The sequence below is a fragment of the Odontomachus brunneus genome, unplaced genomic scaffold (assembly GCF_010583005.1).
Source record: "Odontomachus brunneus isolate Ranch 3 - 2012 unplaced genomic scaffold, Obru_v1 Obru_scaffold_012, whole genome shotgun sequence".
NCBI classification, from domain to species: domain Eukaryota; kingdom Metazoa; phylum Arthropoda; class Insecta; order Hymenoptera; family Formicidae; genus Odontomachus; species Odontomachus brunneus.
In genome coordinates, this window is record NW_022639462.1 from 844,972 (window position 1) to 861,978 (window position 17,007).

A 17,007-nucleotide genomic window follows, 5' to 3' on the forward strand; every position below is an offset into this window, starting at 1 on the left:
AAGTAATGTGTCATCGTTAAAGGATTGTAAAGGATGTAGAGAGCTGTCTCCCCCTTCGTTTTCTCCCGTTACGCCGTCGCTACGCCTTTCTTTCCCAACAGAGAGAGATTTAACTTTCCGGAGCGAACGTTATCTCACATCACGCCATGAAAATAATCCCAATAAAAAATCCCAATAAATAAACCTAACCAAATTCCAACAGAAGGGACGGCAATTAACGCCCAGCCGTTGTCGATTCTCTCTTTGCGCAATTCGCTCGAAATGACGCTCGCGCGACTCGTCGCACTCTTTGCGGGATCGCCGAGAGCGTCGCTAAACGACGGCTGATAGTCGTCGCTATTGGAAGATATCGATTCCTCGTGGCTGGGAGAGATGCCGAGGCTTTCGACTCCGAAGTAACGAGGTCCGGTAATGGGACCCGTATGTGTAATTTACCGCGGGACTGAAAGCGTGCGCGCGCGTGCACGCGCGAGTGAGCGAGCTTGTACACACATACACACACGCAGCGAACGCACCCACTCGCAGCCGACCGCGTATATACACGCGCGCGCGGTCCTTGATTAAAATTTCTTTGGAACCCTCCCCCTCATCCTGCACGGCGTTCGTTTGTCCCTCGCTCGCCTCTCTCGTGAGCGCCAGGCGCGCGCTCGTCAACCTCCATGCGGGCTCCAGCAGGACAACGAGGCGCTTCGATCCGCTTAACGGACAATTAACGTCGGGATCCCGGCGAGGCGTGTAACGAGCACACAATCTCCGAAAAATTCGACGGCGGGTCTACTTTCGCGGTCACAGAGCGTCGCGTGATTGAATCCGTGAGCGCGCGCGGCACTGCGGGCGAGCGAATCAGGCTGCGAATCGATTTTACGGGCGATTGTCTTCGGTAAATGAGTTATTTGGCACTCTGTTGGATCTCGGAGCACCGCGGGGGAGGAAGAGGAGGAGAAGGAGGGGAAGAGGGTTACATAGCTGTAATTTTGCCGAATTTAGGGCCGCCGCGCGATGTGACGCGCGAAAATAATTATGCCATTTGTTTGCGACAATGGACAACGGTGCGCGCGCGATGTTTAAGATTCTCCTGCGCGTATCTAAGATAAAAGTATCAATGCCTCACTGTTTTCTTAAAGACGAATATTGAAACGTTCAAAACATTGAATGTATGTATACACTCAATACTTTAATAATAATATATTTTATATTGAAAGTTTAAGTGTTTCTAAAAATACACACTACAAAAGAATGTAAAATACAATAAGAATGTCCAAGATTAGATATGTGTCCGCGGACATTGATACTTTTACCTTACACATCGCGGGAATTAAACTCGCCGCTGTGCTCTGTGGCCAATTTAAATCTTCGCTCCTGTATCGAGCGCGCCGTTGCGGGAACGAAGCGCGTGTAATAACTATCGTATAGCGGGAGTATGCGAAGGGTAAAGAATTCACGAGTCCGCCTTCTCTTTTCGCTCGTTACGCCGGAAAGAAAGGAGGAATAGGAAATATGCCGGGAAGAATTTTTTAATTAGAAACCCATTTCACGAGGCAGGTAAACGCGCGCGTGCGCTCACGTTTTGGAAAGAGAAAGTAAAGAGAGAGTAAATGAAGTTTAAAAGGGCGTACCTATTGAAACAATAGGTGCCGCGGCACCTTCCTCATTCTTTCTTCCTTCACGGGAGAAAAAAGGGCGAGATAACAAAGGATTTTAGTGTGTCTCGTTGTATATCAAGCTTACGCCGCGTCTCGCTCAGTTGCTTCTGTCGCGACGAATTCGCGACCGTGAATCTCCTCTCGTTTGCATTCGAGCGTCCGGCGTCATTTCCACCACCTGATTTCTCGTTCATCTGGAAAATAGCCGCTCGGGCCTGGCGATCGCGCGCGCGATTCTCGTCTGCGTCAGCGGGCACGAAAATTTGTTATGGTAAACGCGGAAATGACTGCATTCAATATGATGCGCGAAAGTAGGTTTCCGCGGGATTTCGAGCGTACCGAACGAGCTCGGGTGCTCGAGAGGTGAATTGATTAAAATCGAACTGCGCGGCGCACACGCTAACAAAGGAGAATTGCGGCACGGAAAGGGTGAAGAGAATGTAGGTGGACGTGTAGATGGAGCGTAGAATGGGGAATGGGCAAACAGAGCGCAATTAACGTGCAACCATTAAATATGTACGCGCGTTGCTACAGCGCGATGCATGTGCGCAGGTCGAGGCAAATACATCGAGTATCGAATACCCTTCCGTGCGCTGAGAGGGAGAGAGAAAGAGGGAAAACGCGCGCGCGCGTCGGGGAGAGAGAGAGAGAGAGAGAGAGAGAGAGAGAGAGAGAGCAGGTCTCTTCGCGTAGCCTGTTGGCACAGCCGCTTGATTAGCTCCACCATATTTACATGTCATTAGCCGATTGTTTGTCCAAGTCGGAAATTCCGCCGCTCTCTCCCTCGTGTCACCGCGGTTTAGTCATTTTTCAACGGGAATATCGGCCATCTCCGATTGGGCGAAACGTTACTCCGGACGAACGTTTGTTCGCGCCGACACGGGAGTTCGAGTTAAATGTCGCACGAGCGACATTTAAAATCGACAGTTAAACCGAGAGTTAGGGGAAGGGAGGAGAACCGAGGGAAACGATCTCTCTACGCAATCTAGTGTACACGCGCAATTCGCGTGACGTGCTTGACATGGCGCGAGGAGAGAGAGAGAGAGAGAGAGAGAGAGAGAGAGAGAGAGAGAGAGAGAGAGACGGTCGCGGACCAACGCCTTCTCGGCGAAACTGAGATGCGACCAAGATCGTGCGTGCTGTTGAAGTAGCTTTATTCCATAAAAAATACGAATTTCGATCTCAATATCGTTGCCTACATTGCAATAACAACTTTTCTCCTTAATTGTATACGCTAGTTAAGTGTGAACGTCGGGCGCGCCGGCGGCTTACCGGCCGGCTAAAAGAAAATTTAACAATTAAACGCGAAATAAATAGACAAACTGTCGCACAATTCAGTGCGAATCAAATTAATGACGCATCGTCGGATAATACCGTCGTAACGCATTCACGCCATCCAAGCGATCATCCTTCGAAGAACACACAGTCCGCCTTGCGGAAAAAATGCCACGTAGCGAGTCGCAGCTTTAGCGATGGAAAAAAAACCTCGGGCGAGAAAGAATTACAATCGAACTGAAGTCAACACAGAACGCCGTGTCGGAAAAATATTGCTCGCCAAAACGCAGAAGTCTCTGAAAGCCCATTACGGATTTGCGTGAAACGTATGCACGTACGAGGAACGAAATGAGAGGGAAAACGAACGATCGCAAGCTTCAAATAAAGGACGCCACGTATCACCACGCCTAAAACGGAGAACATCATGCCACCTATGATCAAACGTGTGTGTATGACCCAGACGCACATCCTTGGTCATCGAGAGCAATTTCTCTGTGCACACGCTTTGTGCACCGCCACGCAAATCCAAATCTCTCGTGTCTTCGAGCTTTACCTCGGCTAATAACTTTCGCGAGAACGGGACAATCGGTTTCGCGTCGCGTCGCTTCCCGGAACTTGCCGGACAATGGCCCTTAATGCCTACGCTTTCGATTATGGTAACGAGATTTGATTAGTCGTATTGTTCCTCCGCGGTCGGAGAGATCGACGACGATTATTATAGCCCGCACTGATCGTTGATCGATCCGCGCTCCTCGCAATCGGGATAGATACGATCCCTCTTCTCTCATTTGTCGATATATATTGCTGGTTTAAAAAGTACCACTTTTATTTTACTATTAAGGCAGTATGGTAATGTGACTCGATTTTACGTAGTAGTTAGGCTTCCTCCTGTGTCGTCTTTTCTTTTCTTTTTCTCAACGTAGTTCGCACGACGACTCCGGACAGACAAGTACGCGTTTGCCCGGTCGCAGAATCTCGCAGTACGATATATACTGGATGTGCGCGTTTAAGCTGTAAACGAAACGAATTGCGAATAGATATGCTGACAAACTCGTGTACACATACAAATCTTACATCAGAGTCAGAAGCAATCGGCCTCGTCATTGCGTCGCAAACAAACGTCATGTAATCAAACTTTCCATGAGAGTATGTGATGTCACACGTAGCTTTTTTCGAATAATTTCCACGTCAGCATAATATAACTGAGAGAACAAAGAAAATTAATCTTCAAAAAAAACCTCCACGATGTCATCTTATGTATAATATTTTTTTAATACTTTTACGTGGTAGAAATATCGCATTTCTTTTTTCCCCTTTTTCCTTTTCTACGAGATCGACGAAATTCTGAAACGACTAGCAACGGTCGTAGCGATAACGTCTCCTTTATTACGTCGTATAGGCCACGATGCATCGGGAAGCGCACGGCTGGTGATCGGTGCCGTTTGTGGAAACTTCCGCGATGTTCTCCGACATCGAATTGTCGTTGTAAAATACCTCTAGGATACGACGCGATCGTATACTGATATATAATTACTATAGGATTACAAGGATTGATTCTCGCGCAAAAGACACGCCGTTCAGTTCGAACACACACGCGGATTTCTGAGTGCGAGCGAGAGTAACGATGAGCACGTTCGACAATGTCAATGTCAATATAACTAATCTAACTATATATCTAGCCAGTGACGGCGTCGTCATCGTCGTCGTCGTCGTCGTCGTCGTCGTCGTCGTTGTCATCGTCGTCATCACCTCCGCCCATTTCTGACACGTAGCGTACCAGCTCCTCTTCTTCCCCCGGAGAGGTGGGATTATCGTTCAGGAGTTCGCACATGTTTTTGGAGATGTGCGAGGCCGCGAGACCGTCCACGTTGTTCATCGCTTGCTCCGGGGTGTCGCTGTGACTGCTGCTGCTGCTGCTGCTGTTGCTGCTGCTGCTGCTACTGCCGCTGCTGCTACTGCTACTGCTGCCGCCACCGCCACTGCTGATACTGCTCCTACTCGACGGCCTGCCGCCACTGGGTAAGTCTTGTCTCTCGGTATCAGCCTTATCGTCAGGAACTGAGACCTCATTAAGAAGCTCCGGAAGATTGCTTTGTGCGATACGTAGCGCCCCGTTGTCTCTCTGTCTCTCCTTACGTGACGCTGACTGAAAAAATAACGTAGACGATTGCGACTTTGCGTAATCGTTGCTCGCCAATGGCGATTGTGCGCTCGAGGAACCACAGAGAGGCGACCAGTTCGCGGCATTCTTTTCACAGGAGTCTTTCGTGATGCCGTTAGTGGCCCCGTGGCCTCTCCGCGTCTCTTCGTCAAGCGAGTCCTCGTCGGAATTGGAGGATGACGTCAACAGTGTAGCGTCAACGCTAACGGCACCGTCATCGTAACGTCGGTCGCGTGCACCCTTTCGGTCGACTTTCTCGCCGAAATCTTTCCCATCCAACGCGCCCTTGCTCTTGTGTACTAGCTCTGTTCTAAGTGGCGCTGGTATATGCGTTTCTTCCAATTTCACGTGCTCGAAGAATCTCGTGAGGGCGCGCCGCTGGAGCTGGACTGTTGCTGTTGTTGAGCGGCCTGACTGTTCGCGGGACTCCAGCTGCTCGTGCTCCAAACGACAGAGCTGTTGTCGCAAGAGCGGACAGTCTCGGTCGTTTGTGCCGAAACCTCGTGGCTCGCGTGAACGATCGGAGATGATATAGGGCCTATTATTGCCTGGGAACAATGAGTGGACGATGGTGCCGGCTCTTGCTGATTTGTGCTTGCCGACGCGACTATCGAAGCTCGTTGTCTCCTCTGCTGATCCGCGGGTGGACCTTGCGATTTGCAAGTTCTCATCGCTAATTTCGATGTAATCATTGTAGGATGGGAATAAGCTTTCTGTTGCGGGTCTGGCGGTTGATTGCTGATTGATGCAGAGTTTACTGTGTGAGAGCTTGGCCCAGGGCTTTCTGCCGTTAAGGGTCGTTCGGTCCAACTGATAATCGCCCGTGATGGGGAGGAGCCCTTCCGAGCCGATAATGCGGTGGAGCGCTGGGATTGCGCGGTTGGTCTTCCTCTTACGATTGTTACGACCGAAGAACAAGGAGTGGGCGACGACGATGCCGGCCTCGAGGGAGGAGCTACAGCCGGACGTGGTCGGCAGTTGATAGTTGACAACTGTAGAGTGGCTTTGGTCGTCGGTTTGACCACTAGTAAGTTGGTCGGACCTTCTTGGTTCAGTGATTTTTTTGACAATGAGGTATGATTGATGCTTTTCAGGCTGGGCGCTGTTGCCTGACAGCTGATAGGAGTAGGACATTTGTTCCTCTGTTTGGACGTAGGTGATGCCCGATCGTTGAGGCTGACTGAGAACGACGGGGTTATGAGGTACGACATCTGGTCGATGTTCGTTATCGGTGACTGAGGTGAGTTTTCTATCTTCGCATTGCTCGACGTTTGAGGTATTGTCGGAGGAGATTGGGATGAGGAAGGTTGAGGCGGGGAGTTGATTGATGCCGAAGGTAGAGGAGAGGATGCGCTTTTTCTCACTTGCATCAGCTTTATAAAGTCCACTAGACGTTTTATAGATCTCTGAGTCTTCTCTTGTTTTCCCATTAGCTCCTGACGCAAGCGTTGTTGCAACTATTGGAAAGATAAAAAAAATTAATCATCAGTACTTATTCGAGAAAAGACAGAAGAAATAAGGATCACGTGATTTTCTTCAAGATCTTAAAAACCGATATTTATAATCGGGTCTTATATTTAACATCGTCTTAAGTTCAGATGTTGTTTCATCGGCTACGATACATCTGATGATAAATTTAAGATGATTTTAAATACAAGATCCAACTATGAATAACGCCCTTAACTTAGACTTAGCGAGAAACTAAGAATCCTAAGTTTGATTTTTAGTCCAGTTATTTTCACTCGATATTTCTGTTGCTTATATATTGACATATAAATTTAATCTTTTGTACCTCGACAGCATCACAGCAATGCTGTCTCAACTTTCTTAAAAAATTCTTAGAACGCCGTAACGATGCTTTTTGCATATTGAATCAATATTAAAACTAGCGTTAGCTAATTTTTCTTTCTCTTGTGAGAGAAAGGAAAACTAGCTTTTCTTCCTTTTGTGTAACTTTTTCTCTGGTAAGAATATTTTTAATAAATAAACATGCGTTGAGCATACACTGAACAACCAATCTATTAAGAATATATATTTCAGCAATCTAGAATACTCTCTCACCATGAAAACAGCTGTAATCCCATAACGCATGAATTTGAACTGTCATACCTTTGTTTCTTTACATATATACGTATATACATATATACGTATATACTTATATACGTATATATTTACACATATATTCCTTATGTACTTACACAGTACATTTCTAAGAGATTGGCTGTTCTGTGTCGTTTACATAAAGATCATATTTTTAATGAATGAGGAATAGGCTATTTTAAAGAATGAACAAATATTAATTAGTGCACAAGATAATCAAAACTACTTTTCAGATACAATAATTTATAAACAAGTTAAAATTGAAAATTTCTTTAAAAAAGTATAATAAAAAGTATATATACGTAAATCTTAGGTTTTCTTCCAAGATATCGACGATAAAGCGGAAATTTTATCAGAATACAGACATTACTCGACTTACAAACAAAATATGGGAGAGTTTCGGTTTGTTATTTATAAATTAAATGCTTTATAAATTGAATTCGTACAATCTCCGATTAGAATGATTGTGTTTCATTCTGCAGAATGTGTCAAACTACGTACATACGTCGAAAAAGTTATCCGGTTTTTTTGTGACTTTCAAAACGTATCCGTTTTGTCCAATGGGAAAATTTTTTTATTGACCAATAAATTATTTTATTGGACAAGATGGATGCGTTTCAAAAGTCAGAAAAAATCGAACAACCTTTCTGATGTTGATTGTACACTGCCAATCGTTTGCGTTTCTGAATCGCAAGTTAAGTAGTCTGTAATCATGCAATCTACATATTTTCGGATACACTAAAAAAATTACATTTATGATTCACGATGTAAATTCCTATAAAAATAAGGCGAACTCATACATGTACGAAACGTAATAAAATTGGAGAGATTGGTCAATCCTGTGAATTTTTTATATATATATATAAATATAATTTTATATATTTGTTTATTTCGTCTGAAGTAACTGGATTGACCTATCTACGTTAAAATATCACGTACATATATAGTGAAGAAGGGAAGAAATAAAAAAAACGCAGACATCTTGCAGGTATTATATGAAACGAAACTAATGGATGGAAAATATTTATAATTTGTAATTTAATCAACTGAGGAGCATTCCAAAAGAAAGAAAATTTTATAATTTGTCTCTACGCAGGCCACAGGACGAACCTGGAGTGACTGGCCGAGTAGTTGTGAGCGTTTTTCCAACTCGTAGACCTGCAATCTCAGATCCGAGTTTCGCTCGCGCAGCTCATATCTTTCTCTCTCTTTCTCCTCTGCAAGATATTTCGCGTTCAATACACAGCTTGTTTTTTTTGTGTCCTATCGTGGACGATCGACCAAAAAGTTCTTCCTAATTGTAAATTCTTCGGCCGTATTCGAGAAGCCGGTTTCACACGCGGACACTTCTTCCGGCATGCTGCTCTCTCGTTTATTCAGTGTGCGTGCTTACGCTCAATTAAGTCTGCGGCAACGCTGCGATACCTCGTTGTATGTTAAATCTAGAAGTTATGGACTTATGTTATACAAATTCCTGTTCCTGGTTAAAATAATGTGCCTGTACCGTCTATCGGTACTTTGTGATTTTATCATGATCAAGTTTTCATATTGCTTTGTATTATTCGATATTGTTTTACACTGCTCGACATTACTCTATGCTCAATCATAGGTATCGAGAATTTGCCAATTTTACAGCAACAAAAAAATCTCAAACTGCTGCCGCAACGTCGAATCAACGTCTACACCTGCCGTGACGTCAAATTATAAACGTTTATAACGTCTATGGAATCAAGAACTTTTTTGTCAATCACACGCTTTGCCTGTTTGGAGGAAGATTTCCTCTTACGATTAGAGGAAGATTTCCTCTTACGATTAGAGGAAGATTTCCTTTTACAAACAGAGGACGATTTACCGAGCTTGTCACCCTTCAATCTTGGTAATTTCTCTCCATCCACTCGTTCTCCACCCTCGGCTCCTTCTTCCTTTTGCACGTTCTTCCTCGACCCTGTTACTATTGCACATTTAGGACACGTGCTGGGTGGAGCCGGCATGGTATGGCAGGTGACGTGATAGCTTCTTGAGCAAATCTCGCATATCGTTAATGGACCTGCAGAAGAAAATATTGAATCTTTATTCGAGTGTTCTTCTTTTCTTCTGATAGATTTACTAAGGTATTAGTAATACGCCCACAAAGCTAATAGGATATTTATGCTAACCTGAGGTTTTATTCCTACAAGTGATACATACGACGGAGTCGTTCTCGATTTTCTCTATGGTCAAGCTAGATGGCAATCCCGGTAAATGGACAGTCTTGCCACCTATCTGAATAGTTTTGGCACTGGTCGCAGATGATTGCGTCTGCCTATCCTCAATCCTGTTCTTATTCACGAAGACTTTGCTATCCGCGCTTCTGAGAATATTCGGTCTGGTAGTGGACTTTTGAGCCGGAACCGTTATCAGCGACTTCGTTGTCGCACGAGCTTGTAGCGAGGTAGATTTGGTTGCTTGAGCTTTGCTAGGAGGTGGCGACGGGCCGTTCATACGAGCAGTCGCCTGTCGCGTGTGAGGCGCATTTCCCGACAGCCAGTGCCTCTTCTGCCGCTTCTAAAACGTAAATAGAAACATAAATAGAAATTAGTATGAATTTATGTTAATAAAATACGAAAGCGCCAATATACACTTACAGCCGGTTGTTCCGCCATGGAATATACGAATTGTGTATGGTTCGCCGTGCTGCGACGCTTCCTTTCCGTTCTTTTGTTCTGTAGTTCCAAAGCTTTTTCATTAGTAATAAGCAGAAGACAACGCAGAAAATTTTCCTGGCTCAATTCAACCTGATGTTTTTCCTTCGTCTTTTCTTGTTTCTTGTTAGAGTTCTCATCCATTGGCACCTCAACGATATCGTCTTCACCAGAGACAGCTTCCACTGAGTTAGGGATTTGTCTGCAAAGACAATTCCGGATTGAGAAGATTCCAAAATCTTTGTTGAACATTCATCAAAATAACACCAAGCGATTTCCGATTAAAGAAATCTCCTTTTCGATCGATATTGTGTGCTGTATATTCGGGACAAACTTACTTTGCGCAATCGTTATGTTGTACCGGTGATGGAACATCGCCATTCGTAACGACCTCCTCGTAGTCCTCCTTCGAAGGTTTTGTTTCGAAGCCGTTGGCGACCGTCTCATGTTTCGTCTCGTTGTTATTCGTGATATGATTGTTGTTGTTCAAACCCCAGAGAGAAGCTATGGAAACTTTCGACCCGTTCGCGTTGTCCGCTGCATCGTTCCGCACCGCTTTGCGCAGTCGCTCCACGATTTGCTTCTGCGTATTGGAAACCACGGAGACATGTGTATATATATATATATATATATATATATATATATATATATATATATATATATATAATGTATATATAACGCATTGTAGAGTTTAGCTATCGGTAATTTCTAAAAAAATCTCTGGGAAGCAGTCCTCGCAAGCGGTAAAGTAGATAGATTTGACGCGCTCGAGCAAAGCACAACGTGCACATCGCACTTAACTTAACTTAGTTGCGTTGTAGAGAATTTTTATTCATACAATTTTCAGGAAATGTATGATAAAACACGCGTATACGATGATGTAACGAGATCTTGGACGTCACGCGTAGTTACGCGGTTGTTGAAATTGCGAAACGGATACGGTGTTTATTCTAAGTTTAAAGTTTGATTTCTCTAGAACACGCAGGCAAGTTCGCGCTACTTTCGAGCGAAAGAGAGAGAGAAAGAGAGAGAGAGAGAGAGAGAGAGAGAGAGAGAGAGAGAGAGAGAGTCGGATAATTGTTAAAAAAGGCAAGCTGATGGAATAAAGGAGAGAGCTTGCAGCACGGAGCGACACGTAAAAGTTGGCGATGAAGACGTGAACGAGTGAAAAAGATGCGGAGATTTTGTAAAGAGCCGAAAACGTTTCCGCAGGACATTTTATTGATTTTGAACCCCTCCGTCTCTGTGCCTGCCGGCTTCTCCTTCGCTCCAAGTTGCTCTCGCTCCTTCTTTCTGAATTGTCGCCTCCCAACCCTCCCTCATCTGCTCAACCCCGCACTCCCTCTAGTTCTCCAGCACGGTCGCGCATCACGCTTTCCCGCTCTCGCAGCCTCTACGTATTATCTGTCTGTCCCCGTTCGTTGCGTTCCCGACTATTTATCTCGCTTGTTATCAACGGTGCCGCGATCGAAGGAAAAAGAACGTCGGACTGGAGGCGTGTTGAAAAGGGATGTTGCAAATATAACCGCGCGAAAAGCGATAAGCACCGAGCTGTGTGTCGTGCTTAATCCGCGAGATAATGAGGCGCATTCCCAATTGTGTATTTTGTTACGTTGATTCACACTATTCGTATCCGCTTTCGCGCATCATCATAGGGATATCTTATAGCTCACGTAGCGAGTTGCAAACCATCATTGTGACTGACGATAATCGATACGCGTTTCGTTGCTGCGTTCTGCCACGCGAGCGATATCATAATTGCGGCGCGATAAGAGCCGTGCTTTGTATAAGTTAAGCAAGGCGCGGCGAAGTTTTTGCTGTATAATAAGCGACGCCCGTATTAATAACAACCTTGATCGATGTATTGCACTTTATGCAAAGTTACGATTTCTTCTTCCTTCTTCCACGTGCTTGATGATTGATATTAGAAAATAAAAAAAACGGAGAAGGAAAAATTGTCCCCTCTCCTTCTCCCTTTATCTCCGGTGTGTCGCACGATCGATCTGTCAGAGGATAGCTCGCGAAATTGTCGAGGCCTCGCGTAATGAGAACTTGAGGGAACACGGAACACACGTAGGATACACAGCGAATCGCGACATGCGACGTTGAGGCAAATGTATTGTTCGCTTACCTGGCATTTTCCCAAAGAAAGGATACGCATCTGAATCTGTTTCTTCTGGCTGTGGGCGTCGGAGTTCTGTAACGAAAAATCGTACGATTACGTTATTGTTCAAACGGCTACAGAGATAAAGACTCAGTAATTGTTAGACCATCGCTAAAATTACGATTATTGGAACTCGCGCTTTTGTATAACGCTGTATCTTCGTGAGAGGTCGCCGTGCAACTTGAATAGAAATTATCGCGCGGATAACATTATTACTATTGCTGCGATGCGCAACTGATAGCGTTATCAATAAGATACAATGGATAGATATTCTAATTATCGATCCATCTAATGGAATCTAAGGAAGCGATATCTTATATATCGGCGATTGTGCGTTATTATTTTCCAGCGGCGAATTGACATGTTGGTATATTGATCGAATCGATCGTGAGTTTACGTAAACAGTCCCGTGCAGAAAAGTTTCTTTTAATATGCGTGTCCAGCACTAGTTGGCACGGAACGTCTGGCCGAAGTTTGTTGCACGGACGGGGGCTTGACGGAATTTCAAAGGCACACGTCGCGCACGACTCCTGCGAGGTCTTCTCTCGCTGTATCGATTGTTCTGTGAATCTCTCGCGCGCGCCGTGATTCGGAACGAAGAGTCGCGCGAGCTCACGGCGCGTCGTGCCTTCTCGCGCAAGATGCACCGTCTCCTCCTTCAGATAGAACAGAAAATTACGACGACGTCGTAGTGACGGAGAAACGACGGATTCACTTTCGATCATTTCCTCGTCACTTTGACGTTATCCGAGCTGCTCCCTCACTCAATTCCTTCCGTTCTGCCGTTGAGCAGCGCATTGCGTCGGCATACACGATCGACTGGATCTAAGTCTTTATAAACACATATTTTCGGCGGTAATACCAGCATCTTTTGCCGTCGTCTCACCCATCGTGCTAGTGCATCACACTTTTCCGGAACTGCTGTATTAACACAATTATACACTAAGTTAATTATTATTATCTTGATTTTCTGTTCTATCTGTGTTCCTCGCGTGTTTCATAAGATTGTGAATGTTAATGTAGAACATGCGATTTTTCATGTATACTTACATTTGGGTCATTCTTCAGCTTCGCCATGCACCTCTGCAATTCAAGCAAAAACAGCCACGATTAATATCGACGCACGAAGACAGCGGGTTTGTGCAATGTTCCACGGCGTAATATGGAATCGAGAGAGGACGGGGTGAATAATTCAGCGGTATCCGCGAGAACCAGGCGCGCACCTGACCGACTGAAACGCGATGCGCCGCTACGCCATTACGCTCTCAACCCCATTAATACCAGCATTAATTGATAAAGACGCGAGGTACAGATGTATTTTGCGCGTCTCATCAGTCGCGATTCGCGCCTTTCATCACGCTCTTCACCGTTTCGGCAAGCGGTGGGACGCGAGCCGTGTATTCAGCGCTAATGTGCGCTCGCGATTAATTACGTCCGGTGTTGGTAGCGCCGAAATTTCGCAAACACGACAACCAATATTGTAGAAAAATACAAGGGCGTTTTCGTAAGGAGCAGGAAGTACCAATTTACTTAGTTTTTTTCCCTTCACGCGCGCAAACTGAGCGTGACTCGCTTTTCCTTCTCTTTTTCTTGCTTTCTCCTCTTTCGTACTTAACTATCGGCACGAGCAATTTGTCAGTGCCGCGAGCGATGGAACGAGACTCGTCTCGCCGCCGATCCTCGGCGAATAAAGAATTAATCAAAGCTCGAAGGGCGAAGTAGTCGGCATGCGCGGAAAAGTGGAAGAAAACGACCTCGTCAACATTTTCGCAGTAAAAGTAAATCAAGCGCGACTCGGCGGCTCGGAAAGCTTCGTATCGACTGCACCTGTCCCCCACCAACAAAGTAAAACGAACTTTGATTACATAAATCGCGCTCGACGATTACGAAACCGCGATAACTATTGTTTCCTCTCGATGCACTCCGAAGCCTGGAACAATTCCGCGGCGATTGCTGTCCAGGGAAGGAAATGTCCGGGGCGAGGCGACAGGGAGAGAAGAAAGAGCTGAACGTGTGTCGTTTATCGATACTTCTTTCGTCCTAATTCTTCCGTCCGCAGCTCGCGCGGAGGCAGTAGATGCGCCTGCATAACGCATCGTCGCGAAACTTGGTCGCGACCTCGTGGGAAAGGATTAAAAGCGTTCCGGGTAATTCAGAAAGTATCGATTGTCCGTCGAGAGGACGTCGCTCGCGAATTTGAGACGGCCGTTTAATTGAATGCGCAAACTTCGGGGCGCTCTGTCGCGCTTAATAAGCGCGATTAATAAGAGTTAATTTTCAGAAATTCGCCACCTGAAAAAGCAATCGGCGACATCGTCACCGATACGCTTATAATCCTGCTTCAGGTGTTACCTTCACGCTTCAATAAACTGTTATTTTTTCATTAATCACTACAAAAGAAAGTGGCAGAATATCTGCGAACTATGAAATGCAGAGATAAAGCAAATACTAGAGAAAGACCTTTTTGAAAGTCCTTTTTGAAAAAAAAAGCTGGGTAACAGGATATTTTTGAATAGATAGGTTTTAGAACATTGTATTGAACAGATTTTAGGGCCCATTCTTGAAATTTTTGCATATACGTAATTTTTATTGCGCAGCTAATTTATGGTATGATTAAACCTGCGCAGTAAAACTTACATATACACAACTATTTCAAGAATAAGAGCCTAGTTAAGAAACATACGAAAAGCCATTATTTTTACTTTCTACAATGTTAGGGAACGAAACAATGGTGTCAGATAAGGGAAGAATTTCTTTTCTTTTGAACCAAATCTTCCTTTGAACAGGTTTGAGATGAATGGAAAATGATTTTACTTTTCAACATTCTATGAAGCTAAAGGATGACAAATTAGCAAACCGACCTTCGATATTTTTCTATCTATTAGTATGTACAATATTTTTCACCAAGTGCAGTCTTAGTCTGCTGATTGTTAGTTTTTTTCGTTTCGTTTTCTTTTTGATAAGAGGGATATATTTTCCTACGTTTACTGCCGATTAGAAAACTCCGATAAAAAACAAGGTCTTCCTTCAAAAATATGCATGAAAAGAAAATTTCAATTCGGACAACTGAATAAAAACCAGACGAAAAACTCGTCGACGAGAAATAATATCTTTGCTATCGCAGCCAAAAACATTTGTCTGAACATGCCGCTGCATTAAAACGCGGTTGAGATAACTGGGAATAATTGATTGACGTGTAGAAACCTGACCTGCAGCAATCATTGTTTCCACAACTGCGATTTTTTCATCCCGTCCCTGTGTGTTACAAAAGATTCAGCCACACTAACGAAGTTTTTTCTTTTTTTCTGTGCGTGCCTATGCTATAAAAATAAAACGCATGTCATAAAAGTGAAACAATTAGCTAATCGTGACTTTGGTCAACCCTGAGCTTTCATATAGGTATAAGAGACAAAGAGACGTGCGACTTTCGATGTCGCTTTTGTCAGATAAGCGGAACGATCAACAAGTTTTGTCGGTGGCGAGTCGCCGTAGGCGATTTAATACGGTCGCAAAACTCGAACTATTAACTCGATTTCCGACGCAGCGCGACGAATTTCACGACTCGAAACGATTCTAAACGAACGAAAGCTACGCGCACGAGAAAGAAAGAAGGAGACAGACAGAGACGGATAGATTGACGAAGAGAGGGTTTGATAAGCGAGAGAGGGGGCGCGAGCGAGAGAGAGGGAGAAAGAGAGAGAAAGAGAAGATGAGCCGATGAAAATTACGAAGAAAGAAAGGAGAAAAGGAAGGAAGGGATACAAGGACGCGCTAGATCGGAAGTGAAACTTTCAATTCGCTTTTCGCGTCGATTTTCATACAGCAGCGCTCTCGTCGTCACGTAATATCGAGCATTTACACTCGCGCGAGCAGATGACTGCGCGAATGCGCTTGAATTATTCGCAGAAGACGCTGGCTGATCTATCGTTCGAGTTGTCTCGAACAATCGATCTATCGCAGCGGTCGCTTGGACGGATAGACTGACGGACGGGCCGGCCCTACGTGTGAGAGAGAGAGAAAGAGAGAGAGAGAGGCAGAGAGAATAAATAGTTCGCGGCGAAGGAGACGAATGAATATTCGCGACACTTGGAGATTACACGGGCACGTTCTTTAAGCGTCTCTTCTCGTCACTTAACCACACATCGAGGCCCGTCTTGATCGCTATCGACACACGCGTGCATATATACATACACGCATCGCGTTCTCGCGTTCTCCTCTTTCTCGCTCTCTCTCTTTCTCTTACTCCTTCTTACCTGATGCTCCCATATCGCGTTCCACAGTTTGTTTTGCACGGATTTGACTTCTTCCTGCATGGATTTCGGGATCTCCATTCTTCTGCGGCAGGTGGTTCGCCCACGACCTGGTCCTGAAGAATCGCCAGCAGCAACTGTGGCGGCGGCGGTGGCAGCGGCAACCTCGCTGTGTATCCCGATACGTCAGGCGGGAGCGAACGAGGACGCGACACAACGGCGGCGAGAGAGTTCACACGCTCGTGTTGCGAATCCGTCCGCTGATCAACTACGGCAACGCGCAACGAGCGGCGACGACGGTGGCGGCGACGCGTCCTAACTGTCCGTCCGTTCGCGAGTCGCTTCGCGTCCGTCGAAAGTTCGGACTCTCGCACGTCGATCCGCTTCGAACTTCGGCCGCTTCCTCTCTGCGAGCGACGATGCGCTTCGTTTCGAACGCGCCACGAGTATCTCTCTCTCTCTCGCTCTGGATCGTCTCCTCCCCTCGCCCCACCACGTCTACCAGCGACCTATTACTTTCCCCGTCTCTTTCTGTCGCGCGCGCACGGCTCGCCCAAGTGCGAATAAACGAGCTACGAAGAAGCGAACTTGTCTCATGCGGTGCACGCACAACATGCACGAAGACGCACTTTACGCACTTTCCGCTTGCGGACTACACGCGATGTAATCCGACTCGCGCACCGGGGCAAACCTCTCTCGCTCGCTCGCTTACTCGCTCGCTCTCGTCGTCGTC

The 17,007-nt window shown here is 45.5% G+C and overlaps 1 protein-coding gene across 7 annotated transcripts; it reads right to left on the reverse strand.

The window, feature by feature from the left end:
* Positions 1-2,776: 2,776 nt before the first annotated feature.
* LOC116840824 lies at positions 2,777-16,994 on the reverse strand. 7 transcript variants are annotated; one of them, XR_004377427.1, is made up of 10 exons: positions 16,278-16,994; positions 13,075-13,107; positions 11,992-12,057; positions 10,199-10,443; positions 9,804-10,062; positions 9,336-9,723; positions 9,032-9,226; positions 4,196-6,536; positions 3,993-4,120; positions 2,777-3,929 (listed from the first exon to the last, which is right to left on the reverse strand). XR_004377427.1 is itself a non-coding variant. In XM_032808056.1 (8 exons), exons 1-8 carry the CDS (start codon positions 16,353-16,355, stop codon positions 4,594-4,596), a joined length of 3,207 nt encoding a protein of 1,068 aa, XP_032663947.1. In that variant the 5' UTR covers positions 16,356-16,994; the 3' UTR covers positions 2,777-4,593. The 7 variants fall into 7 exon arrangements, 4 of the variants coding, with proteins under 4 accessions (XP_032663947.1, XP_032663948.1, XP_032663951.1 ...); XR_004377425.1 differs by having other exon boundaries at positions 2,777-4,120; XR_004377426.1 differs by having other exon boundaries at positions 3,993-6,536.
* Between the last annotated feature and the right edge of the window lie 13 nt (positions 16,995-17,007).